This window comes from Vitis riparia, chromosome 6 (assembly GCF_004353265.1).
Source record: "Vitis riparia cultivar Riparia Gloire de Montpellier isolate 1030 chromosome 6, EGFV_Vit.rip_1.0, whole genome shotgun sequence".
NCBI classification, from domain to species: Eukaryota; Viridiplantae; Streptophyta; class Magnoliopsida; order Vitales; family Vitaceae; genus Vitis; species Vitis riparia.
In genome coordinates this window covers 6,706,201-6,732,097 of record NC_048436.1, presented here as the reverse complement: position 1 = coordinate 6,732,097, position 25,897 = coordinate 6,706,201, and the positions used below count along the sequence as shown (strand labels likewise).

The 25,897-nt window shown below is 34.8% G+C and overlaps 2 protein-coding genes across 4 annotated transcripts; both read left to right on the top strand.

Annotated features, from left to right (window-relative positions):
* The first annotated feature begins 1,091 nt into the window (after positions 1-1,091).
* Positions 1,092-13,448, top strand: LOC117916275. Of its 3 annotated transcripts, none has more exons than XM_034832225.1 (2): positions 1,092-1,194; positions 11,297-13,448. In XM_034832225.1, exon 2 carries the CDS (start codon positions 11,300-11,302, stop codon positions 13,265-13,267), a length of 1,968 nt encoding a protein of 655 aa, XP_034688116.1. In that variant the 5' UTR covers positions 1,092-1,194; positions 11,297-11,299; the 3' UTR covers positions 13,268-13,448. The 3 variants fall into 3 exon arrangements, with proteins under 3 accessions (XP_034688116.1, XP_034688117.1, XP_034688119.1); XM_034832226.1 differs by having other exon boundaries at positions 1,114-1,194; positions 11,261-13,448; XM_034832228.1 differs by lacking the exon at positions 1,092-1,194 and adding an exon at positions 7,316-7,463.
* Positions 13,449-14,065: 617 nt separating this feature from the next.
* LOC117916761 (tyrosine-specific transport protein) lies at positions 14,066-25,897 on the top strand. Its single transcript, XM_034832931.1, has 14 exons — positions 14,066-14,499; positions 14,599-14,639; positions 15,626-15,718; positions 15,837-15,911; positions 16,680-16,729; positions 17,724-17,813; positions 19,021-19,077; positions 19,572-19,641; positions 20,673-20,774; positions 20,844-20,896; positions 23,863-24,013; positions 24,124-24,208; positions 25,047-25,175; positions 25,391-25,897. The coding sequence occupies exons 1-14, from the start codon at positions 14,229-14,231 to the stop codon at positions 25,570-25,572; spliced, it is 1,449 nt and encodes a 482-aa protein (XP_034688822.1). The 5' UTR covers positions 14,066-14,228; the 3' UTR covers positions 25,573-25,897.

Below are 25,897 nucleotides of genomic sequence, written 5' to 3'. Positions count from 1 at the left end.
GAATTTAAAAATGGTTGAGTGGGTTTGTAAAGTTTAAAAGATTAAAAAAAAAAATAGTGTTCAGGAAGATGATTGGGTTATCAAGTAGAAAAGATTAAAAAAAAAAAAAAAGACAAAAGACAAAAATAAGGATACATTTAGAAAGATAAATGAGTTTATAAAGTAAAAAGGATAAAAATATTAAAAATAATATGAGAAGGATATATTTGGCAATATATATGCATTTTTAAAGTATATTAAAATTTAATAATTATTTTTAGGCATTCAAGTGAATTATTGTGAATTTTATAAATACTTAAATGCTATGTTGGGAAGTTTAAAAAAATGCGAAGGAAATAAAATAGAGAGTAAAAGTAGAAGAAAATAAAAACTTTAGGAAAATAAAAAATATATTTAAAATCAATAAATTAAATTTATATATTATTTTATTTTTTTCACTTATTTAATTCTTTTATATAAATATTATATAATTTAAAAATATACAAATTTCTTAATAATTTTAATTATATTTGACTTTCTCTTGTATTTTTCATAATAAAATCAAACATAAGGAAATTATTTTTCTTAACATTTTTTTTTAATACTTTCCGAGAACTAAACATAACCAAACGTTTAGTATGAATGAAAATTTAGACCAAAAATATGCAAAATAACAAAAAAGAATCAAATTAAAATTTGAAAAATTTTGAAGCAAAAATATTTTATTTACTTCCATATAATATAACTTTATGATATAATGCCAAAGATTAATTTCAAATTAAATTAACATTTTTACTAGACTATTAAAATTTATACATAGTTGTAAAGCCTACGTGTGTATTCCCTTTTTGTCTATTATGAAAAAACAAAAAAATAGAACCTAAAAAGAAAAAAGAAAAAAGAAAAAAGAAAAATCCAAAGGACCCATGGGGCGAACCCAAAGGCCCACGCGACCTCCGCTCGTGTGGTGTCGGGCGTCCTCGGACCACACGCGGCTCATTATTTTCCCTCTTTCAATAATTAATTAAATAATAATAGTAATAATATTAAAAAATATTAGAAATTAATTACAAAGGTAGAAAGGAAAAAACAGCATAACATAATAACACACCTCAATATCGATATATCATTTTCTCTCTCCCTTTCTCTCTCTCCATTTCTTCATCTCTCGATCCATTTCGCCAATCTTCTCGTCTTCTTCGTGCTTTCCAACGGGTACTTTCTCTCTCTTTTTCTGCCCTACTCTTGCTCCATGTGATTTGTTCATCTCGGATATCTCAGATTTTGGTTTCGTTTTTCTGCATGATTTTATGTTAGGGTTTTGCGGTTTTTGAATTCGGATTGTCTTCTCTATGTGCCGTTATGTAGGATTCAAAGCGTTTCATGGATCTTTGATTCAATCGTTTCTTGATCTGTGGTTTTGTTTTTGGGTTTTTTTTTTTTTTTCTTGTTTCCGTTTTTCCTTGGCTGATGAATTGAACTTCGTTGGTGGTGTTTTTGAGTCGGTGGAGGAAATGGATTATTAATGTGGATTCTAGGTTGTTGTGTATGTGTGAGAAGGAACTTTGTTTGTTTGGCCATTTTGCAGCGGCTTTGACTTTTATAGCTGTTGTTTTCGTTTTGATTTTTGGTTAAGTATTGTGGTGGTGTTGTTCTGGTTTTTGCCTATTTATCAATTTGAAACATTTTTTTTTTCACCCCAGAAATAGAGAATTTTGACAAGGAGGAAAAAGATTGTTTGATATGCTATAGAACATTGGAGATAATGTGTAATGTGTTGTAATTGACCAAATTGATGATGCCAACATTCTCTTTCTGTACTGTGAATGCTGTAATAAGGGAAATGAACTTACAGTTGAAATAATAATTTGAGTTTTTCGTTTGATGGGTCCAGATTTAACTGGCAGCTCAATCCCAATGAATCCGTTTACAATGGTGGAAGATGAGATGATCTTTTGTTTTATTTGGTTTTTTCGTGTGGTTGATGTGATGTTTCAGTGTAAGTGCGTCCCACTGAAAGTGGGAGTGATTTTCGGAAACAGATTTTTCTTATTAGATTTGAATGGGTAAGCTTTGCCACATGTCTCATTCTTTCATGTAAACATGTATTGTGATTGTACATCCCCTTATACTACAACTTCAATACTTAGAAGCATGAGTTGATCATTGTTGGTGGACATCTAATTTGGCTTTAGGTTGACAGACAGTTTCACTGTCAAGAGGGTAGCATTACCTTGAGAATAGCATTCACCTCAAATATGGTGAAATGACATTACTGATTAAGTGGGAGAGAAAGAAAGTAGGCTCATTAATAACTTTCTTTTTTGTCGTGTACTCTTATGTCGTTGTAATCATTTATTTATTTTCTAAGTAAATCTTAAATGAATCTACTTGATGTGTTATGTCATAGTTCTTGTTACCTAAAAAAGCAAAGCAATCACTCAATAAAGTATGACCTTAAGTACATGCTAGAAATGTGTGAAACACCTCAAAGAACTTCTTATATGAAGTAAACCCTGTTTTGGTGTCCATTTTGTGGTTCTTATAAGTAAACATTGTGAAGTGCCAAAAACCACGATGTAATTCAATACTAGAAGGATAAATAATAAATTTATAGAAGCAAGCATTACTACGACCTGTGTATAATTACTGTTTAGTTTATTGAAGTTCTGTAAACTATGCTCTACAGTCCTGGTTGTTGCAAGGCTGTCAGTACCCCAAGGTTTGGGTCCCCATGGAGAGCCCTAAGGGCTTGGCCATAGAAGGTTCTTCGGTTATCAAAAAAGAAAAAAGGTGGCAACAAGAAGATTTCTATTTTGAAATCTCTTCCTATAATCTCTTTTCGTTCCTAATAGCTAAGGTTTCCCAACTTGTCAACTATCCTGCGCTCCAAATGAAACATTTTACTTTTTGCAGCATGCATATATGTATGACTTCCTTTGTAGGGCGCAGCTGATGGTTTTTGCATTCCCGTGCTTCTTTTGGGTTTTATGGTTGCTTTGTATACATCGTGTATACTTCTTTTTATTCTAATACACTTAAACTCATAAAAAAATTTTATATGCATGACTTCCTCTAGTAATAAATAAAAGAAGTTAAGTGGGTCTTATACGTAAGATTCAATTTATTATGAACATCAATCTTATAAGTAAACTCATTTCTCATCTTTATTAAGCCACTGACATTTTATCTCATAAATTAAATATTAAAAAAAACTGGCAGTAAAAACAATGAATCTTACGAACAACAATCTCATAAATAAACTCATTTCTCATCTTTATTAAGCCACTAACATTTTAGCTCATAATTTAAATATTAAAAAAAAAAAAAAAACTGGTAGCAAAAACAGTTTTCGAACAACTCTCATCTCAAACCCTAAGGCACGTTCCTCATTATTGAAGCATCAGCTGGATATCCTTGTTTGAAAAAACATGCAAAATTTTTTTTGCAAACAACTCCTATCTCAAATCCTAAGATGCATTCTCCACTATTCAAGCACCGGTGCTTGTCCTTGTCCAACGTTGATTCTATGTTGAGATTGATAAATCCTTTCTTTCTTTATCAATCTATATGATTATGGATTCATGCATGCTTTATGTTATGATAGGGTTTTATAGGTTCTTCTTCTTCTTCAACAGCATGCTCTCTTTCTCTCTGTCTCTCTCATACTTCTCTTTGTGTTTGATTATCTTAGTGTCTGGATTCATGTGTGCATGACATTATGTTAGGTTTTACAACTTAGGTGGCTCATTTGTAGTTTGAAATAGATTGGCTGTTCAATGTTTCATCATATAATAAAAGTTTGATTGGATCTTTGATTTAATCAAGCTCAATCTATAATATATCATACCTTTTTTTTTTTTGGTGAGATCCATTGAACTACTACACTATTGTATGATATTTTCAAGCCAATAACATATAGTTGTTATTTGAAATCTCATTTTTCCTTCTATAAAAAAAGAAAGAAAGAAAGAAAAAGAAAAAAGTTCTGATTGACAATTGCAGAAACCTTGACTCTTATTAGAGTTGATTTTTAAGTGTTACAGCACCATTGGATTTTTTGTTGATCTTTAGGAGTTCATTTTGAGAATATTTCAAATCCTGGCTTCCCTATGTACTTTATTATAATTACCAAATAGAAGGTGCTCAAAACTTTTTTTTTTTCCTTTGTTAATTATTTTTTGTAATAAAAGAAACAAGCTTAAAGTTTGCTCGTGGAAGGTTCCTTTTTGGGGGAGGTTGGCCATGTGGAAGATGAGATGTCTACACATAGGGGAGCGGAGCAGGTTGAAAGGTCAGAGGGAGTTGGAGAGTATGTTAGTGGGCCCTTGAAGGGTCTATCAAGTAGAGCTGCCTTGGAAATTCTTGAAGAATTTTGAAATTTGCTTGAGACCTGGGAATTTTGAAAAAGTAGAACTACATCTCTCAACTTCTCAAGTACCTTGGGCAGACTGTTCCTCTAAGTATTACATTCTATAGTGTTGCACATGCACAAAGTGAGTGGTTATGCCATATATGAAATGAAATTTTTATGAACAAAGTTAATACGAAAAAAAATTTCTTCCACTTCCTCATTATGAGCATCATCTCAATGATTTCAGTAATTAAAGAATTCCTTACACCTCCTTCATTACTGTGCTAGCCGGATCTCCTTGTTCCACATGTCACGGAGACTAAAACTGATAAAATCAATTTATTTTCCTTTTGTGAAGGTAAAAAGATACATAAATCCTAGAACAATTAATGTCAACTATAGTAATCTGTTTTAGTCTTGCAATACCCATCTCAATCTCTCTCTCTCTCTCTCTCTCTCTCTCTCTCTCTCTCTCTCTCTTCCTATCTTGCTCACACACACGCACATAATTTTCTCTATCTTAGGTAGTTTTAGATTTTAGATTCATCCATGCTTGATTTTGTGTTAGGATTTTTTATTTTGATAATTAAAATTGGGTTTCGTTCTTTTCAATTTATTTTCCTTTTTGTGAAGGTAAAAAGATATATAAATCCTAGAACAATTAATGTCAACCACAGTAATTTGAATTTAGCCTTGCAATACCCATCTCTCTCTCTCTCTCTCTCTCTCTCTCTCTCTCTCTCTCACATGCACACATGCTTTTCTCTCTGTTCAATTGGTTTTAGATTTCAGATTCATGCATGCTTGCTTTTATGTTAGGATTTTTTATTTTGAGAATTCAAATTGGATTTCATTCTTTGTTTCATATAGGAAATTTTTTTATTGAATTGTGTCTTGATCAGAAATTAAATAACTTCATACTTATTTTGTGTTGTGGCTGATGAAGTGAGCTCCTTATCCATGTGCTTGATTTTATATTAGGATTTTTTTAGTTTGAGAATTAAAATTGGCTTGTCTGTTCTTTTGTCATTTAGGTAAACTTTGATTGAATAATGTTTTTATCTGATGTGCTTTAATTTCATGCTTATTTGTATTATGGCAGAATAAATTGAGTCCATTTGATACACTATTTATTCAGAAAATGATATCAGATTGTAAATTTTCCTTATTTGTACTTTCTGAAAGTCTTTTTTTTTTGGAGGATTTTGTATTTCCTGGAAGGATTTCTCATCCTTCATTATACTTACTATTTTAATTCAATGAAATCTTTGTTTTGGATCAAACAATTGTCCTTAAGTTTAAACATATCATGAAAGAAAGCTTTTATGTGACAGTTCGGTGGACAATTATGTTTCTTACCTAAGTTGTTTTTAATTCAATTTCTGTTGATAATAATTTATTCAATATTTAGTTGGTAGCATTAATTTGACCACAAAACCTAATAAATGTCACAAAACCACCTCAAATCAAGAGTATAAACCCAATTTCCTTGTAGTCCTCTTTTCTTGGCTTAAATATTTACAAGCACGTGTTTAATAATTGATGGAGGACGTTTAGCTTATAAATCCGTCAACAATAAATAATATAATGTTTAAAATACTGAATCTCTCTCTCTCTCTCTCTCTCTCTCTAAGTCATGAATGAATTAGATCATTTTTTTCCCCTTAAAATGTTTCCAAATCGGGTGATACATCACAATCTTGTCAGGTGATGCTTGACAACTAATCAATAGAAAATGGCCTTAAGCACTCCACCTCTTCATTAATATATCTTGCTTTACTTATCAAAAAAAAATAGAAAATGGCCTTAAGCACATGACGATAACCCTCTCTTGGATAATGTTGGGCCCTTCTTGCTGTTCCCTTGGTTTTCCTCTTATGTGAAACACCACAAATAACCCTTTCTTATATAAAGCTAGATTGAAAGAACAAAAAACTATACATTCTTTGATGTTATGCATTGCATATGACACTTACTCTCATACTAGTAGTAGTGCTATATATAAAAAACCAATACTGAATTTATTTCTTAGTCCTGTAAATGGTCAACATTTCAACAATTCAATTGAAATTTAAAAAAAAATGTGAAGAAAAACATTTTTTGCAAGGTCCTTAGTTCTCAAACCCTGAAATTGACCCCCTCAACTTGTGGATTGGCTGGATCACTTTGTTTTACATTAGAAGATTGATAATTTCCTTTGTCTTTTTAATTAAGCTAAAAAGATTGTTGCCTAGAATAATTGATATTAATTGCATCCATCTCTCAATATTCATCTCTCTCTCTCTCTCTCTGTCTATCTGTCTCAATCATCTCCTTGATGTTTCTCAGATTCTTTCCAAGTGATACATTATATTATCTTTGTGTGTGCGAATGCGTCATATGTGCTGTCATCTCTTGTGGTAATAAAAAGAAAAATAAGTATTGCTTCACCTACAGAGGGTTTTTTTTTTATTAAAAAAAAGATTTACTAATTGATTAGTTTCCTTTTTTCATGTTAAACTACCATGTCAATGATTTTGTTGATAAAAAACTGCCCCAAAAAAACTGTTGGCATACAAATATTCAGGACCATCCCTGGCCTTGAACCCCACCTTTTCATGTGTGCCCCGGCAGGATCTCCTTTGAAACACACCTGTGTACACTTAGGTAGAAATCCATATTAAGGTAAAACCTCATCAATGCTAAAATGTTGAAATCCATCCATTGATTCCTTTTGAGCTTCCCAATGTCCATCTCTCTTTCTTTCTCCCCCCCTCTCTTTCTCTCTCTCTCTCACACACATATTCATATTTTCCTCTCTATCTGATGATATTTGATTGTTTCCTTTGGACTCATGCATGCATTTTGTTATGTTAGCTTTGTAACACTGGTACAATATAATATCAAAACACTGTTTCTTCTGTGACTTACACATGGTTTAGTTTGTGACTCACTGGAATATTTACACTGCTATATAAACTATTAGTCGTTAGTTTATTTATATGTTCTTTGAAGTTAATCTGAAGTTTTCCTAATTTGACCAGTTGTTCCTGTTCAATATGAACTTGGAAAGTGATAAGTTTCAAATACAGGGAAACCCTGGAATTATAAATGGGCAATCCTGGCATCTGAGAAGATCTCTTATATACTGGTATGGTGTAAAAATGTTTTGACTTGCCTAATCTTTAAGCAGATTTACAGATTTATAATGGCTAAGACTCAGACAAGGATGGTTGAATAAATTGTGCACTTCTAGAGCAGAATATGAGACTAACAGGAGATGCTTTAGGATATGCACTCTGAGAGTACCTTAAAATCACACATCCATACATTCTAGTTCATGCATCTCATTTTGGAATTGTGCTTCCTATTATCTCAAGCACGAATCTAAAATTATCATTTTTTAGAGGTCTGCATTTGTTTCGCTAGATTGGGGAAATTCTGAAGCAGATTTTTTTTTAGCCTCGGGAGGAGGCAGTACTTTAGAGGAACACTAAGGGAATTCTGGGCCCTATTCTTAGGACATGCTTTTCTTATTTTGTTTTGTGGTTTATTGGCTTTTTTGCCCTTTATTTTTCTCTCTAAAGGGATATTATCTTGTTGTCTTTTTCTTGATATATATATATATATATAGATATATAGATATATATTTGGCAAATAATTGATAGAAGGGTTTTGAACAATTGAAAGGCAATAGTTGATGTCCCTTTTGGAGTGGTCTAGAGTCTGGTTTAGGAATGGTTAATTGCTCTTTGCTTGATTTCATTGATGACTTAAGTAGAAGATATTTGGTTTTTGTATAGTTTCCTATTTTCATTTGCATTGTGGTTCCCATTGTGTACTTCCGGTTTATGTTGTGTGCATGAACCGTTTTGCTAGGCTCCATTTAATATATCTGCATTTGCCTATTAAAGTAAAAAAGGCAATCACGAATGTACTCAATCTTGACAATCTGGAAGGAAAGAAACAACATATCTTTTGATAATGAAAAGAACTCTATTCATAGACTAAAACATTCCTTTCTTTGTAATATTTGGACTTGGTCTAAGTTGTTTTTAGTTTTTAGTCCCCCATCTGTAGTAGATTTTGTGGACTGGTTGGGCTTGTTGTGAGAAGGGCGTTGTTTTTTGTTGCCCCTCTATTTTGGAGGTGCGTTGAGGCAGTTGTTGTATATGCTCTATGTGCTTTGGGGCGCTTTGTATGCATCTTTTGTTTATGATATTCCCTTGCTTTACTCATCAAATATATATCTTGAAGGCCAATTTCATTATTTTTGACAATTCTCAAAGCCTATCTTTTGAATGTTTGTTCTCTTTTGATGTTGTGTCATCACGTCCATATTTGGAACGCTTCTTTCATACTAGTTAATCATACTCCCATCCAATGTTTTAAAAGGCTATTGAGCCTCAAGGCGAGGCTTTGCAAATTAGCCATGAGGCTATAGCCTCAATTAAGGTAATTAAGGCTTAAGCCTTACCATGTCGAGGCTTAAGCCTCATAGGTGCCTCAAGGTTATTGAGGCCTAAACCTCAAATATCCTAAAGGTTTTCGGTCATTGTGGCCTTTTGATATATATTTTCTAATAGGCTTAAGCCTCAATATTCAATGAGTTGTGATGGGATATATTATCATCTATGATTTTGTGGGCTTTTAATATAGATTTTTTGAGTTTTGTATTGGTTTCCCACCTGGTTAAACCTTTTTCAAAATAAAACCATAGTTGACTTTCAATTAACCTTTTAAATGAAAGGGAAAAAGAGAGTTTGAGAAGAAAGAATAGAGAAATTGTTACCAAAAATAAAAAATAAAAAATAGTAAAACTATTGATTGTCCTAGTGTTTGATTTCATATATATAGATGTAATTTTATTATTAATAGATCAGAAAAAATAATGAAGAAGAAGACTAGGTGGATATTTTTTTTTTGATAAGTATGAAGACTAGGTGGATATTAACACTAATTGGGAGGATGATATAGCAATTAGATATGATTATATCCCTTGGAGGATCCTACTAGTGATAGTGATAGTAATGTTAAAAATTATTTGATGAAACTATGAGAGAAGGTAAAATGTTAGAAGAGAGAAAAAATGAACTAAATTAGAAACTATTAACAAAATAACAAAGAAGAAGACTTGGTGGATAATATAACAATTAGATATGATGATATTTCTTGGAGGATCTTACTAGTGATAGTAATGTTGAAAATTATTTAATGAAACTATGAGAAAGGGTCAAAATGTTAGAAGAGAGAAAAAAGAAACTGAATTAGAAACTATTAACAATGACAAATAATTAATTTTATTATTATGAAGTTTATGTTTTCATTTTTATTTTTTATTGTTTAATTTTCTTGTGAATTTATGAGTACTTTTCTGATTTTTTGATAATTTTTTTGTTATTTAGTTGTTTAAGTTGAGTCTTATACCTCATTCTGCCTCGAGGCTTATGCCTCCCCTCACTTGGGCAAAACACCTCAAGACCTCCTTTAAGCCATTTAAAACATTGCTCCCTTTTTTTCATTATGTCATGCTTGATTAGTAAGATAAAAATGATACTTAGGTGATTTGTTTTTTTAACTTAAGTCTTAAAACCAGTTGTTTTAAGATTTAAGATAAGTAAAAAGAATTGCCTTTTCCATAAAGACAAAATTGTTTTTGAAAAAATGATAGGTTAAAAAACAAACAATTTTAAAAATGACTTAGGTCTTTCTGATAAAAGAAAAATGACTTTAAGTCTTAAAGCAACTTGCTTTAAGACTTCAGGCAGAAAAAATAAAAATAAAATAAAAAATTTAATACTCAGTACTATTAAGTACTATTTAGATTTAAGTTAAATTAAGATCTATTTAGATTTAAGACCAAAAAAAAAAAAAAAAGTCACCTTAGACAATGCTTTCAATCAACTTCTTTATGTACCCTTTCTTTTTGGTTAGCAACTTCGCATATAAATTTAGGACCAGAATAAACTCTGTTTAGATCAAATATTGCTTCTTATTAGGCTAGACAAGTGATTTGTGATTTGCTAAAGAAACTTTATGTGGTATGGAGGCATTGCCTAGATAAGTTGTGTGAAATCATTTTCTGTTTCTCTTGTATTGTTATATGAGTTTTTGGTTGGGAAGTAAACATACAACATATTTCTCTGGTTTTGTATGCCAAGATTAGGGATTTGCTACAATACATTCTCTTGAGTATAAATGCTAGGTGTCTGTTTGAAAAGGAACTGATTTACTAAGATTCCCTTGAAAAGAAAATGATACTGTCTGTTTTTGTGATGGTAGAGACATGGATTATAGTGTTGAATAAACATGGGCTATTTGGACTTTGGAGCCTATTCCATTTTCATGACTTGTTTTAATTGTTAAGGTTGTTTTCAGAATTGCTTTGAAAAAGCAAAATTACACTCTCAACTAACAGGGGTTGGCTGTATCCCATCTTGTTATACCCTCATGCCCATAAAGGCCAAAAAAAAAAAAAAAACTTTTTGCTTATTCAATGATGTGAAAACATTAAGAAAACTAGCTTGCCCTTTCTGCTACATCTCTCTCTCTCTCTCTCCCCCCCCCCCCTCTCCCTCTCTCCCTCTTACACACACACACACACATTCATTCATGAAGATCATTTGTTGCTTCTTTTGATGTTGATTTATGCTTCATCAACATCACAAAGGTATTCATCTCCTATATCCTTATGGTATGCATATATACTTTGGTACCGCTGTGCTATTGTGAACCGATTGGCAAATCATTATGCTAAAGTTTCTCTTCATTCTGATGTTTTGTATGAAGAATGCTATGTATGCCTAGATAATGTGATGATATGTTTGTGCTATTGTGGAGAATTGAATGGCAATTCTTGGTCTTGAACATAATCTCACGCCTGTGTGGTTTGCTCTCACGATGATGCTATTTGTCAAAACTGAGAAATTAATTATTTCTTTCTAACAGTAAAGGAACATTTCATCCTTGTCCTTGAATCCCCAGGAGATGTCTCCAGCATCCAGATCTAAGTCCAAAGACAAAAGGGTGGGCAAGGAACCACCGAAAGCTTCTTCAAAGTCTTCAGGACCCGCCAATGCTGGCAGTAGTATCCCAGCCAGTGCATATGATCCAGTTTTAGGAACATTCCATGGCCTTGAACCAACACCAGTGACATCTGCCCCACCTCTTCAAAGTAATGGCCGTTTTCGTAGCATAGATGAAACTGATGACAATTGTGGGAGCTCACTTGGAACGGGAGGTGAATATGATGCTGCTTCCAATAATGGTAGCTGGTCTGGTGAGTCTGAAGATCATAAAGAAAAAGCATCTAATCCACCTGTCCGACAGGAGGCAATACCAGGAGCTGACAATGACAAAAGAGAAAAAATCCGTCAGAAGAATGAGAGGAAGCATCAGCGTCAGAAGGAGAGGAGAGCCCAGGAACTGCATGAGCGATGCAGTGGCTATCTGATGTCGAGAAAACTAGAAGCACTTGCCCAACAGCTTGTGGCGATGGGGTTTACTTCTGAACGTGCTACAATGGCTCTCATATTAAATGAAGGCAGAGTAGAAGAATCAGTTTCGTGGCTGTTTGAAGGGGGTGAAGAAGCAGATAAACACAAGAGTGAAAACCTTGATGGTGGGAATAATTTGAAAATTGACATAGCAGAAGAGCTTGCTCAGATTACAGGCCTAGAGATGAGGTACAAGTGCTCAAAGCAGGAAGTTGAAAGGGCTATAGTTGCCTCTGAGGGTGATCTTGCGAAGGCAGAAGAAACCTTAAGAGCACAGAGGCAAGACCCACCTTCCACCCCACCAAACTCAGAAGAAACTGATGATCCACCAACCATTACTAATGGTAAGCTTCCAGTAGCTGTTAGCCAGAACCCTTTGAGGCAATCAACAAAGTCCAATTCATCTTCTACAATACAACAAAGGAGAGATGAAAAAGACTTCAACTATACAAAATCACCTGCTACTATAGGGACATCTTCCGAACCTGGAAGTAAAAATGTGCAACCTTTGAAGGGAACGCAACCTAAGTTGGAGTGGGCAAGACAACAACAAATAGTAATGCAGGAAGACAAAAGGTTGCTGACTGCTGGGTCAAATTCTTCCCACTCATACACAATGGCTTCACCACTTCAGGTGTCACAGTCACCAGCCAAGACGGAGACCCGTTTTGCTGCTGTTGGGAATGAATTTAAGAACCTACAGCCAGGACCAGTTAGGGAACCAGTTATTGTCATGCAGCGGCCCCAATCTATCAATTTAAAGCATGTCTCTTCTACAAGCATGAACTCATCCCCTCCAGGAACAGCAGCTGGTTGGTATCATAGTAATTTTGAAATTGCCAAGTCCAATGGGTTGTCACCTAACATCCCTAGCACCAGAAACCTCAACCTGAATGATCTTAGTGCAAATCAGTTGTACCACCAACATCATTATCAAACACATCAACAACTCATGTCCGGTTCAAGCCCAGCAGAGTCCCCAGGAACTCACCGGGGAAATGGTTCACGGAGCAGAATGAGTACATCTCCAAGCCTTGCTGCTGCCTCCTCCCTTGGACTTTTCTCTGGATTGGGTTCAACTGTCTCGTCAGGGTCCTCCTCTCCTGTAGACTGGAGCACTGGTGGCCAAATGCAACTGTTAGACTACACGAGCATAGATTGGACGTTGGATCGGAATTTGTCTAATGGGAGACCCAGTGGGGGATTGTGGCAAGGGATGGCTTCTCTGGTGAACAACAATGCTTACATGCATGATTCAAATGCATCAGTAGTTGTTGGTAATCCTACCATGAGAATCATTCCTCCCAATGGGAATGGAATCCCAATTCCAGGCCTGCAGGGCGGTGGATCTGCTAATGCCGAAGCATCCGCTGGTAGCTCTCGAGAGTGGACTTCTCCTTTCGAAGAGAGAGACCTTTTTAGCTTGCCCAGAAGGTTTGTTTTTTCGCCTACTCTGTAGAGAGGATGAGTGGGAGGGAGGGGTCTAGAAGAATAACATGAAAAAAAAAAAAAAAAAATGTGCTTGGATTTGATATGTTGATGTCGTTCTTGTAATGCAGTCGTGTCGTGTATTGGTGGACAATCTTTTAAATGGAAAGAAAGCTTCTAAGAGTCCTTTGGTTGATAGCTCTCTTTCACTACTTGATGCTTTTATTTGGTGTGGAGGGATGTGGTGGCGAACGCCATCTTCTGTGTAATGCTTTTTTTCAGCCATCACTTCTAAAGCCAATTGGTCTTCTCAGTATATATGAGACAGACAAAAGCTCAATCAAAATTATATGATCAGAATTAGAAAAATAAATAAATTATCATAAGTTTTTTTACGTGGTTGTTTTTGGGCTAATTTTTCATCCATTTGTTACCAGAAGGTTTTGCGCACTTCACTGTGCGCCGGAGGTAATGCAAAATTCAATCAATTTTTCCTATTATCATTTAAATAAAATTTCAAAATTATCTCATGATAAATCTTGGTTTTATAGTGAAAAGTGTATTCGAATACAATTCAGAAAATGTTGGAGAAGATGAAATGTTTTATGTTTTGAGTATTTTTTAAAAATATTTTTTATATGTAATATTTTATTTTTAATTATTGTTCATATTTATATAATTATTTTTTAAAATAATTTTAAAAAATAAATAAAAATCATTAAAAAATAATTTTTAATGTATAAGGGCAAGTGTTCAAGTCTTTGGGCTTGGATCTGATTTTTAATTTTAAAACAAAATAATGAAGAGAGTGAGGAGCCACACCCACAGATGAAAGGTTGGGTGGGCCACATTTATCCATCAAATTTCCAACTGAATCTCCATCTCAACTCACCACTCCAACCTCTGCACTCTATACGGGATACGACAGAACAGAAGGGCAGAAACAGCACAGAGGAGACGAGGAGTGGGCACATATACTTACATATGTGTTCATGGCTCTTTCGACTCCTCCAATTCTAATCACTCCCAGAAGCCACCACCCATTCTCCTTTCCAACAGCTCATCACCCATCAAAACAAGCACCCTTCTCCTCCTCTTCCTCCTCCATCTCTAGGCCACTTCAACCCCTCCGCCTCCTCTCTCCTCCTACAACAACCTTCCACTTCAAGTGCTTCTCCAAAGCCCAAAGGCAGTCAGACGAACAAGTTGAGTTTGAGAGGCTCTTCTCTAACCTCAATCAAGCCACCCTCAAGAGGGAACCTGGTATTTCTTTCTTCAATTAAGGTTTTCGGTTTTAATTTTTTTTTTTTTCATTGCAATGCTGCTGTTATTGATGATGGGTTTCTTTTCGACTGTTACCAGGAAGCCTCACTAGTGCCATTTTTCTTGTTGCTGGCACCACGGTATGCTTTTCCCTTTTCATTTTTGCATGCAATAGCATGTGGGTATAGGTAGACTTTGAGAATTCATCATCTTTAATAGCTCTAGCTCTAAGGAATAATTTTGGAAGAGCAAAAATGATGAGTTTGTGACATAATGGTCTGTTTGGTAGTGGGAAGGAGAATGCTTTCTGTGTTTGCAAGAATATGGATGATGACATGATTGAAGTTAATTTTTGAAGGGAATTTCTAAAAGTAGGTATTTAGGAAACTCCAAAGAGATGTTTTGCAATCAAAAAACAGAAAACAATTCAACATGATGTTTTTCTTCAAGAACATATTTTAGTTATTTTTCCTTGTTTTCTGAGGACCATTTTTAAAAAAATAATGGGATAAATACAAAGAATAATTGAAAATAAAGTATCACATATAAAATTTATTTTAAAAAATTGGAAACATAAAAAACAAGTTGAAAAGTTTCCCGGTTCTCAAACAAACTTTTGTACTAAAAAAACATCATAGAGCTGTTTTTAAAAACTATTATAAAAAACTACTTTCCCATAACAATTTGCAAAAGCCTGTTTTTGAGAGCATTTAACAAACAGGCCATAAGACATTGTTTTTCACATTTTCAAGATGCAAGCAATTTGCCAATTGAAAACAATCTGAACTCAAAGATGTCTATGGTTTTCACTTTTGAAAATGAAAACATTTTATTTAAAAACTGTTTCTGTTTCTGGATCAAGATGCTTTTGTGAAAGAGGATGCAGGAAGAGCTTTTCAACTCCCTTTTTTTTTATTCCTTATTTTGGATAGTTACCTCTGGACCACTAAACTCTCCTCAGATTATAAACTTAGCTAGATGCTTTTGGATTCGTCTCTAGAAAAAGCTTCTAATCACACTCCAAAGTTAAAATAATGTTTGCTTTATATATAGTTTTTGTGGAATTATTAGTATTGCTATTTCCATCTCTTTATTGTAACAGCCATTTCTTTGTTGAATTCTACAGGTTGGTGCGGGGATTCTTGCTATTCCTGCAGTGACACAAGAATCCGGTTTTCTTGCCTCTGCAGTTACATGCTTTCTTTGTTGGGTATATATGGTAAAATTCTGAGCCTACAATCAAAATCAGTGAGCCTCATTAAATATTGCTTCTCTCATTGTGTGGGAGATAGCCTTGTAAGTGACTCAATTTTGCTTGAGCATCCTAAATTGTGCAGGTTGTTACTGGGCTGCTCATTGCTGAAGTAAATGTGAACACTATGTGCAAACTGGGTTCTGGCGGTGTATCATTGGTAGTTTCTTTTTCCTGTTGCTGAGGGCTTGAAATTAGTGTATGGATTGTTTAATATAAGCTATTTTGTCACTTTATATGAGATACCCACATGGTCCAATGAACACATGGATTTAATCTAGGGTTAATTATTAGAATTTAATTTACCCTTTTGTATCTATGTTAGGAGCCATAGAACATGATCCTATCTCACATGATAGATTCCCTTTCCTCTCTCTCACTCTGTCTCCCTTTTCAATTTGTTGATGGTTCAATACATTGTGTGAGATTGACAATTTAAAATTGTTTATCCCAAGAAACTTGTATTATACGTTACCCATCTAATGTTTCCTGATTACACTTTCAAGAAATACCAAATTTACTCACCAAGTTGTTTAAGTGATTCAGCACTCCTTACATGAAGGTTTCTGCCTGACATAACCAGGATGCACTGGTTTTCCTTAGTACAAGAGTTAGAAAATGTGGGTGTTGAGAATGACATAAAAAGCAAGCGTGCTAACCGGTGCCCATTTGAGCAAAAAACATATCCATGTACACCTTCATTCATGCTATTGCTTCTTTAATCCTGTATTTTTGGGACAAGGTTTAACTTTAATTGCTATGACGATGTATTTTATACTTCTATTGTTAGTTGCTTGTGAAAATTAGAAAATTGATTGTATTCTATTAATGAACATTGTCAATTGTCCAGGCCTTTTAAAATGGAGGGTTGTTCACTTGAAATCCTATCATAACTTATATAAATTACTTGCGCCATGGCTGATTTCAGGTGTCAATGGCTATGAGAACTCTTGGGCCAGTTGGAGTTCAAATTGCTTGGTGAGTGGATATTTGGTTGCGGATTTATTGGACTAAACATGCACATTGATGGAACAGTTTTGGCAGTGAAACTAGTTTTTTGTGATTCAATGATTTTATATCAGTGGTTTTCATTTATATGCCAACATTATTTTCTGTGAGCATCTTTGGCCTTCTATTGAATTTAAATTTAATGCAAGTGTTTGTTGGTTGAAAATGTATTCCCCTACTATGATGGTAGAGCCTCCAAACATAGTAAAGATCAGATGCAACAACTTTTAATTGATCAACACTCATCTATTGGGTCTTTCAATGAAGTTAACAAACCAAAGAGATGATGGAGCCAACAATCCTAAATGATCTTCGTTAGCTTGATATTTCTTCCTTTTCTGACTTTTAGATGTTGAGCTCAACCATTCTTAACACAACTTCATCAATGAATAGGGCCTGATGGTGGTGATTAGTGCTTACAAGCTTGGCCAAAAACTATCAAGGTACTTTGACCTAGAACCCAGGAACAAAAACATCTAACTACTACCATCAACTTCAAGATATTTGGTTGACTCATTGAGTGTTAAGTTTATATCTTTCCAGGTTAACTGAGTGCTCTTTATGATGGAAGTTCCAAATTATAGTGGTTCATTGCTTCACTGCTTGTATAGCTCTTTATGGTCATGGTTCCTTCCTGAATTTGGTTCAAGATGTGATGCCCCTGGATGTTGGTAGTCTGTTTCACTCATACTTTCTAATAAAAGTTCTAAATTATTGAAGAAGCACTGGTTTATGAGCAATGTAAGAATAAATGTTCTTTAGTCTGAGTATTCCTCTGCACAAGAGGTTCCTTTCCTTTTTATTGCTCCTTTTTTTCTTCTGCAGACAACTAAATTCACTTAGAATTTATTGAGCAAACTGTTCTTTTTCATTCAAATATTGGCATTTGGATCCATTATGGCTTGCATGCTCTAAATCTATATTGTTATGTCATCTAAGAACAACCCATTTCTTCTTGCTGCAGCTGGTCATACCTTTTTATACATTATGCCCTTCTTGTTGCCTATGTGGCTCGTTCCTCAGATATTTTGACAAATTTCCTTGGCATTCCAATGTAAGTATCATAATTCCAGTCTTTCTATTAGAACTTTGAGAGAATAAATTTTGTACTTCTTGATGCAGTTATCATATTCTGTTCCTGAAAATATTGTGGTGAGATATAATTATACCATACCCTTCCTAGTTGCCAGTGTGGTTTATTTTTCATATGTTTTTTTTTATCAATCTATCTTTTTCTTCATGGCAGCTGGATTGTATTTTAAAGTAATGTAAAGAAATGGCATGATATATTTGTTTAGGCAGCTGACTTTGGTTACAGTTGAACCTATTAGAAACTTTAAATAGTTCGAGTCTGAACACCATCAGTGGTCCATAAATGTCATCTATTTGTTACCATTATAAACGTCATTTGGTTGAAGTGTTTTTTCCATAATCCTTGGAGTCATTTCTTGAGATTATTTTTTTTTTTAAACATAACTTCTAATTTATGCCAATTAACTACTATTTAAACAAATAGATATATAATCGGCTTATGCAAAAATAAAATGCTAATAAAGTATTTTTGTTTAATCAAAGTGAGATATAATATAGAGTGCATGATATGCATTGTGGGCCAAATCCTATAAGCTTAAGATTTTAGGAAAATTGGTTGTCTAACATGGTATTAGAGCCTCATTTGGCAGGAGGTCATGTGTTCAAACCTCACTGAATGTTTATTTCCTTAATTTATTAAACCCTGAGGAGGCTACTTTATTTCCCCCATTTACCAAGCCCATGTGTAAGCTCGAAGGAGGATTACACATGAGGGAGGGTGTTAGAGTGCATAATAATACATGTGGCCTATATCCTATGAGCTTAAGCTTTAAGGAAAATTAGTTGTATAAAAGTCCACAACAAACAAAAAAGAATGAAAGGAAGTGTTACATACTTATCAATACCTCTAGATTTTGATCTAAAATCATCAATGTACCAAAGATTATAGTGTCTTTTCTTAATGGCAGGATGAATAGATTCAAATCATGTAAGTGTATCCCATTAGCAATATATTTGTGGCTTATTCTTGCCATATGTGATCTTTCTCCTATACTCCATAGCATATTCCTGCTATAGGCTATTTTTCACTGTGCTTTGATTCTACATGCCTAAATGTTGAGTCAATTTTGTTCCTTATTGACTAGGAATTGCATGAAAAGGAACTTCTATGCATAATACAATAGATTTCATATGTTTGTTAGGCGTTGATGGCAGCATTATGATTGCAGATGGGAAAGTGCCACCTTGTTCTCACTGGTTTTTGGAGGCATATGCTACTTTGGAAGGTTAGGGCTGCTTTTCTATTTCCCTCCAGTTTGTTTGGTCCTTTTAGGGGTGGGGGATGCTCTATTTTTTTTTTGTTCTTTCTTTTTACATCGTAAACCACTCCATGCAGGTTAAACAAATTAGCCTCATTCTAGATATCATTGACTTATTAATCCACAGATGATCTTTTGGCGGAAGTTAAGATAGGAAGATAGTCTATTCTCGGGTACGTGTGTGGAATTGCATGCTTGCCTCTGTGTGGATAATTAATCAAAGTTTCTATTATATGGCATAAGGGGGGGGGGACTTATTCTTCACTTCACTATTACAGACAAGTGATGATATCATGAAATCCAGCAGTTATACAGAGGAAATTTCACAATGCAATAACAGATTTAGATTTGCTGATCCTTCCAAATGTACATAGAGATGAAGATTTTTTGTATAACCTATTTGGTTCTTTTTACTCAACTTTGAACTTCTAATGTTTTCTACCCCAAACTTACTTTTGCAGCCAGAGGTTTATTGGTGCCATTAATGGCGTTTTGGTATCTGGGATCATCATTTCTTTTGCCGCTCTTGTGGTAATTCTCATGAACTCTATGATTTTAAGTGTTAATTTCTTGGATAGTAATTAGAAACAACCTTCACGTATGAATAATATTCTGCATTGAGTAATAGCTTTTGATTGATAAGAAATGATCATTCCCTTTGACGAAGCTCTTTTATCCTCTGATGGAGTGCAATCAATGGAATAATATACAAATTTGTAAACTTGGTAAGTGTGCCCAGTTCACTGCACCACCACCCCCAAGTTTTTACCATGCACCCTGGGAATACTTGCTCTGATGCTAGATGATAATAACATTTTCTGAACAATGGGAATGGAAAATAAATCAGATAATAATAATTTTAGAACATTAAAAATTGAAAACAAGATGAATAAGATGATGTTCTGCTTCCCTTTACATAAGACTCTACCTTTATCATAGATTTTTACCATGAGGAAATTTATGTTCAGGCAAGCCAGTATCCTTAAGAAACAAAATTGTCATTCTCCACTTTTATACCATCCTATAATCATTTCTACCCACAATTATGTTCTTTCATATGGAAGAGTGGATCGTATATTGCACCCTGCAACATTGGGACATTGGTTCCTGTCACATAGGATGCTGCAATTGAGGAGAGCAGCTGTCCCTCATATGTGACAACCATGGAACAATTGGGCATGTTTCAAATGTAATCTGTTACCTCAAATCTCCTAGAATGTTGTTTAGGATTCTTCAAAGATCTGAGAAAGTTCTTGGGGAACTTTTAGAACTTCCAGAATATCGGCTGGATGTTTTACCTATCCCATTGAAATGAACACCTGATTCCTACTTCCAGATAGGGGGGTGCCCAAAAATAGATATGATTATAAAACTTATCAGGCTGTATGTATGATTTCTTGGAGTAAAGTATAATAAGGTGAATTGGCACATGGAGTCCTTTGGAAATCTTCTCTATCACTAAGCTACCGAGGAACAATGAAGATTAGATTTTTTGGAGTTCAATTCCTGAGATTTTCTTTAATGCATATTATAGTAAAGAGGGATTAACTTCTTATTCTTAGGCAGCCACAAGTGGAGACCTGCAGTGGGATGCTCTTCTGAAAGCCAACTTTGAAGCCGTTCCTCTAAGCATACCCATAATAGCACTTTCATTTGTGTACCAGGTAACACCACCAACCTTCACTTATATGATGTTGAAGCGGTAGTAACATTTAAAGCCTGATTTGTAACAGAATGTAGTACCTGTTCTTTGTACGAATCTTGAAGGAAACCTCTCAAAAGTAAGGTGACAAATCTTATCATTGCACTTTGTTTAATACTTGGTATATACTCTATAGTGTAGTAACTTCTTGCCATCAACTTTTTTATGATAATTCTAACATTTGAAATGATCAAATCCTTCTAATTGTTCCCCAGCATGTGAATGGTATAAAGATGATGGATTAAAACATTTCTCTTGCTGGAAATGCATATATAGAATGAATGTTAGAAGGCTTTTCTATTAATTATAAGAGTTCTTGTGACTGTTTTTTCCTTGTTTCTTTAATAGCTACTTTTCGTAATAGTGGATTTCTATGTCATTATTTCTGTTGTTTAAACCTTAAGGAAACTGTTTTTTGGATTGGTAGGATGGATTTCATTCTGTCATCACATCTTATCCAGAGCCATGACTTCCTTTATTTTTGAGATGGCAGATTCTGAATTTGGAGAAAGTCATTGGCTATTTTTCTGCAGAAGACTACATAAGAGGAAAGATAATTACAAGTAAACTAAAAGACCATGACTTCCTTTATTTTTGAGATGGCAGATTCTGAATTTGGAGAAAGTCATTGGTTATTTTGCTGCAGAAGACTACATAAGAGGAAAGATAATTACAAGTAAACTAAAAGAGAAAAGATGATAAGAAGATTCAAATTCAATCCACATCTATTCTTTAAAATAATGAACATGAAGAGTGATGAGTTTGATGATGTTATAAACAAAAGCAATCAAGATATATCAGAAAAAATTGTTGTGTTTTGCATCATTAAAATGTGGTCACTGAACCCAAAGAAAAATTGAATCTTGAAAATCCTTGCAATCAGAAGCCATAGAATGATGAAATCAATTGAGATTCACCTCTATGTTTTGTTATTGAAGAAATCAAGGCTGTAAATTGGTCTGAATCTCATGTTTGCTTAGAATCACACCAAACTCTGAAAATGGCAGATGCTGAAATGACTTGCTGAACCTCCAATTGGGGCAAATTTAACAGTGAGAAGCCTGAGGAAGATGGTTGTGATAATGGGTATCCCTTTAGGTGACAAGTGCTGATGGCACTGCCTCACCTCACCATCCATAAACTAACATCAGCAGTTGCTGCATTTCCTGCTCCTCCAAAAAGAAAGGAACCTTCTCTGGTTTTGCATGGCTCTACTACCAAGTTGCCCGTGTCATTAAATCCAGAAAAAGCAGAGAAGGAAAAGTGGTGCTGTAAACAGTAGAAGAGTTATCAATGTCCTCTTCTAATATTTATGTTCAATCAAGTGAAACTTATAATATTTTCCTAATAGTGTCTAGGAAAAGAGGTGCCCATTTTCTGGCAGTTCATTATAGTTTGTGTTCTGGGTGTGAGCATGTCCTCAGCCATTGACTTTGGAAATTCCCAATCCTCTTATTAGAGTTTCAAGCGTACACAATATTAAATCAGAAGGGACTGGCATATAACTTACAATTATTTAGAATATTCCAACTTTTATATGTGGAGTCAGTTGAAAAAATTCCTTATAAGGTGAAGGAAAGTTTCGTTATGATGATGGATGGATAAAGAAACCTAATAATTAAGCTCAGTGTGTGAAAAACAAAAGGCCGAAAACTGTATTTTGCCATCCTTTTTGCTTTTCCACAAGCTGCCAGAGATAGGCAGTACTATTATGTTCTTGCCAACTGTAAAGAGGTTTGGGGAAATGCTGACCTATTTTATTTGCCTACAAAGAATATAAATGAGTGTGAACAGGATGATTGGTTCTTTGCTATACATCTTTGGAAGCTTGGGATATATTGTGGAAGAGAGTGACCATCTTCACGTGTCCTGTTATTCAATGGTTTTTCTTGCATCTGCTAAGAACTTTAAGGAGATGAGTGAGCAGGATTGCTATCTTTCAAGTTTTTCCATGGTTATGGACAGGCATGGGCATCAGAGTCTTAGGAAGGATCCAGTTCTATTCTGAATCAACGCTTATGCTTAACATTCAGAGTGAGGGAAGCTATAGAAACACTATACGTAATGGTCACTCTATCTGATAAAGTTGCACAAGACAGCAGACCATGAGTAAAAGTAATAGAAGTGGATATATGTTCTTGAGGTGGTCATGGTAAACCGGCAAGCTGTGAACACTGTAATTGCCCCAAGCGTATAGGGAGGCTGGTGGTGAGCTGCATCTAGAACTTAGACATCCACCATTTGCATTGTGATGGAATAAACCACTTAGAAATAAACCAACATTTCATCAAAGAGAAACTTAAGTATGGCTGTTTTTGTGCCATTCTATAGAGACCTAGAATCAAATTGCAGATGTTATTAACTTATTACCAAATGTTTATCTGGGTCTTTCTTTCACAAGTTGCGCAAGTGTAATGTTCATGCACCAATTTGAAGGGAAGTATTAAGAGGATAATGTTTACAGCCTCCTCTGCCCTCTTTCCTCTCCCTTCTCATGATTTTCTTTTCTTTTCTACCAAACAGCTCTAATCACCCCATATCTCTAGCTCTAATCACCCCTCTCACTTCTGTTTCTTACAATGATGGCCCCACGTGGGCAACATGTGCAACTAAGGGTAATTCAAATGAAGAACATATGCAAGAATTCCTATGACATGATTTGTTTCTCTGACAGTTTTGTCATCAGTATTTGCACATTGGTCCACTTATGTACCAAATGGTTGTACCTCTATGACTAATAGCATTTTGGCCACCACATAACCTATTGTATGATTGTTTGAAGTGGCCACAGAGATGGAGGTCATGGTTGGGCACAGGTCGCAGTCAAAGTCTGAACTGACCTGTATATTTTTGTTTATCTGGAAGCCTGTTACAGTAACCCTTTTATTTCTATGGCTTGTTTTTTTCTATGATTCATGGGATTTATTTCCTTTCATTACCAGTCTGTTTGCTCATGTGGTATGTCACTCTCCAGGTGATATTTATAATATTTTGTGAGGTCTGTTTTGAAATTCTGTACACTTAGATATCATCAACCTGTCGATTTGCAGGACATCAATTGTTCTAGGCACAGCTATCCCCCTTGTTCTGTTTCTTGTTTGGAATGCTGTTATCCTAGGAAGCATTACAAATATTGGAACAGGTGCAGATAAGATTATCGATCCAATAGAACAATTGCGATCTAGCAATGGGGTTATTGAAGTAATGCTTAATGTCTTTTGATCTCAAGTGCAAGTCATTATTTCTTTTTATCAGAAAAGTGCTAAATGACAGATTTTCCCTCTTCTATTACTGTATGTGACACTCTACAGCCAATAGTTGAGGTCTTCTCGCTATTTGCAATTGCAACTTCCTATATTGGATTTGTTTTGGGCCTCGCTGACTTCCTTGCTGACTGTGAGTGCCTCTTCCTACATTTATTAAAACTAAAAATAACGTCAATTTCATATTGATGATGTGATTAGTCCTCACTTTTCATGCTGTGCATTACTAATGTATAAATGGCTCATTGAATTACTATAAATTCATTCACTTATGAAGCCCAATTTTGGATATGCTGGTAGCCAAGTAATTGCCTGTAGGCTGTATCACTCAGCTTTCTGACTGATAATAGAGGGGTTTTCCATATTCGAGCTAGTAGCCCATGCACAAACTTAGCAACAGATTGGCTTTTGGACATGACTTCGGTGTCTACCATTCATCATACTGTCCAGACCATTAAAAATATATGAACTCTATATGCAGACAGCCTCACTTGGACACACATGCACATGTATATTTGGTTGTGAATATGCCAAGCCCTGAGATTGCACACATGTATATTTGGTATGATTTGTATGCACATTGTGACATTGGAAAGATGTCTTCAGCATTCTAGTCAAGGAGTACATCGTCCTTAAAAAGATGTGATGTGTAGTTGCACACCAGTGCTTTATAACTTATCAAGAAACAAAGAAATTTACGACATTATCAGACTTGACTTGATAAGAGATTGCACCATACATGCATTTTTCTGCATGTTTAGAAACATATAGAAGAGAAGCAAACAAATTCATTAGTGTCTAAATTATTGTTAGGCTTGTAAGTGTTGATTTGGTAGAAATACAGTAATAATACACTTATTAACTAATGGCATACTGGCCTCCCTTCTTGCTGTCTGTCTCACTGTTGAGAGCCAAATTGGCTTGTTTCTCCATCTTGGCCTTGACCTTTCTTATTCTCATAAATGTTCCAGTACTGAAACTCCCAGCTGGTCAGAGCAGTCCTTTGCCATACCTGTTAACTTTGGTTCCACCATTGGTATTGTCATTGCTCGATCCAGAGATATTTTTCAAAGCCTTGGATTTTGCTGGAACTTATGGAGGTATGGTGGTATTTTGAAGTTTAGATCTCTATGAATTCAAATCGATCTTTGTGATTGAACAATGTTTAGGGCTGTTGTAGAGTAGCTCTATAATGGAATGATACAGATGTATCGACTTGTTATTTCTCATTTGAAACTGAATTCTTTTCCACATTCATCTAAACATGGTGAGCTCACATTCTGCCTAAACCGTTGCTTGGTTTCATGGACTGCAGTTCTGGTGCTGTTTGGAATTCTTCCAGCTGCAATGTCATGGTCAGATAGATCCTCATCTTCAGAGCAGTCTCTAAGACTTCCATATCTGGTTCCAGGGGGAAAACTCACCCTTTCTCTTATAATTGGGGGTGCAGGATGTGTTATTCTTTCTGAGCTGCTTGAAAACTTTGGCCACCCCTAATCGTCAAGATACACAAGTCCTGTGCTGTTTAGACTCATTAAAAGCCATGAAAACCTTCAAACATGGAGTTGTTGGTCTGCTATTTGTTTATTTGTTTTTACTGAATCTAAATATCACCCTTATAACCAAATAAATTGCCAACTCTTGTATACCATCATTCATGCCAATGCAGCAAATTAGGTGGCACGACACCCTTACGTCATGTTTGGAATGTTGGAATAGAGAATTGGAATGGAAGTCGATGTCATGCCCATTCATTAATGTGTTTGGATTATTTTTTAGAAATGGAAATCAAATCTCACCCTTGCTAAGATTTTAATTTTAA

Excerpts from the sequence above, each read along its gene's own strand:
- LOC117916275 (XM_034832225.1), top strand. The coding sequence starts at position 11,300 with ATGTCTCCAGCATCCAGATCTAAGTCCAAAGACAAAAGGGTGGGCAAG.
- LOC117916761 (XM_034832931.1), top strand. The coding sequence starts at position 14,229 with ATGGCTCTTTCGACTCCTCCAATTCTAATCACTCCCAGAAGCCACCAC. Across the intron at positions 16,730-17,723 it reads GTTGGAGTTCAAATTGCTTG|CTGGTCATACCTTTTTATAC; the intron begins GTGAGTGGATAT and ends TTCTTGCTGCAG. Across the intron at positions 25,176-25,390 it reads TTTTGCTGGAACTTATGGAG|TTCTGGTGCTGTTTGGAATT; the intron begins GTATGGTGGTAT and ends CATGGACTGCAG.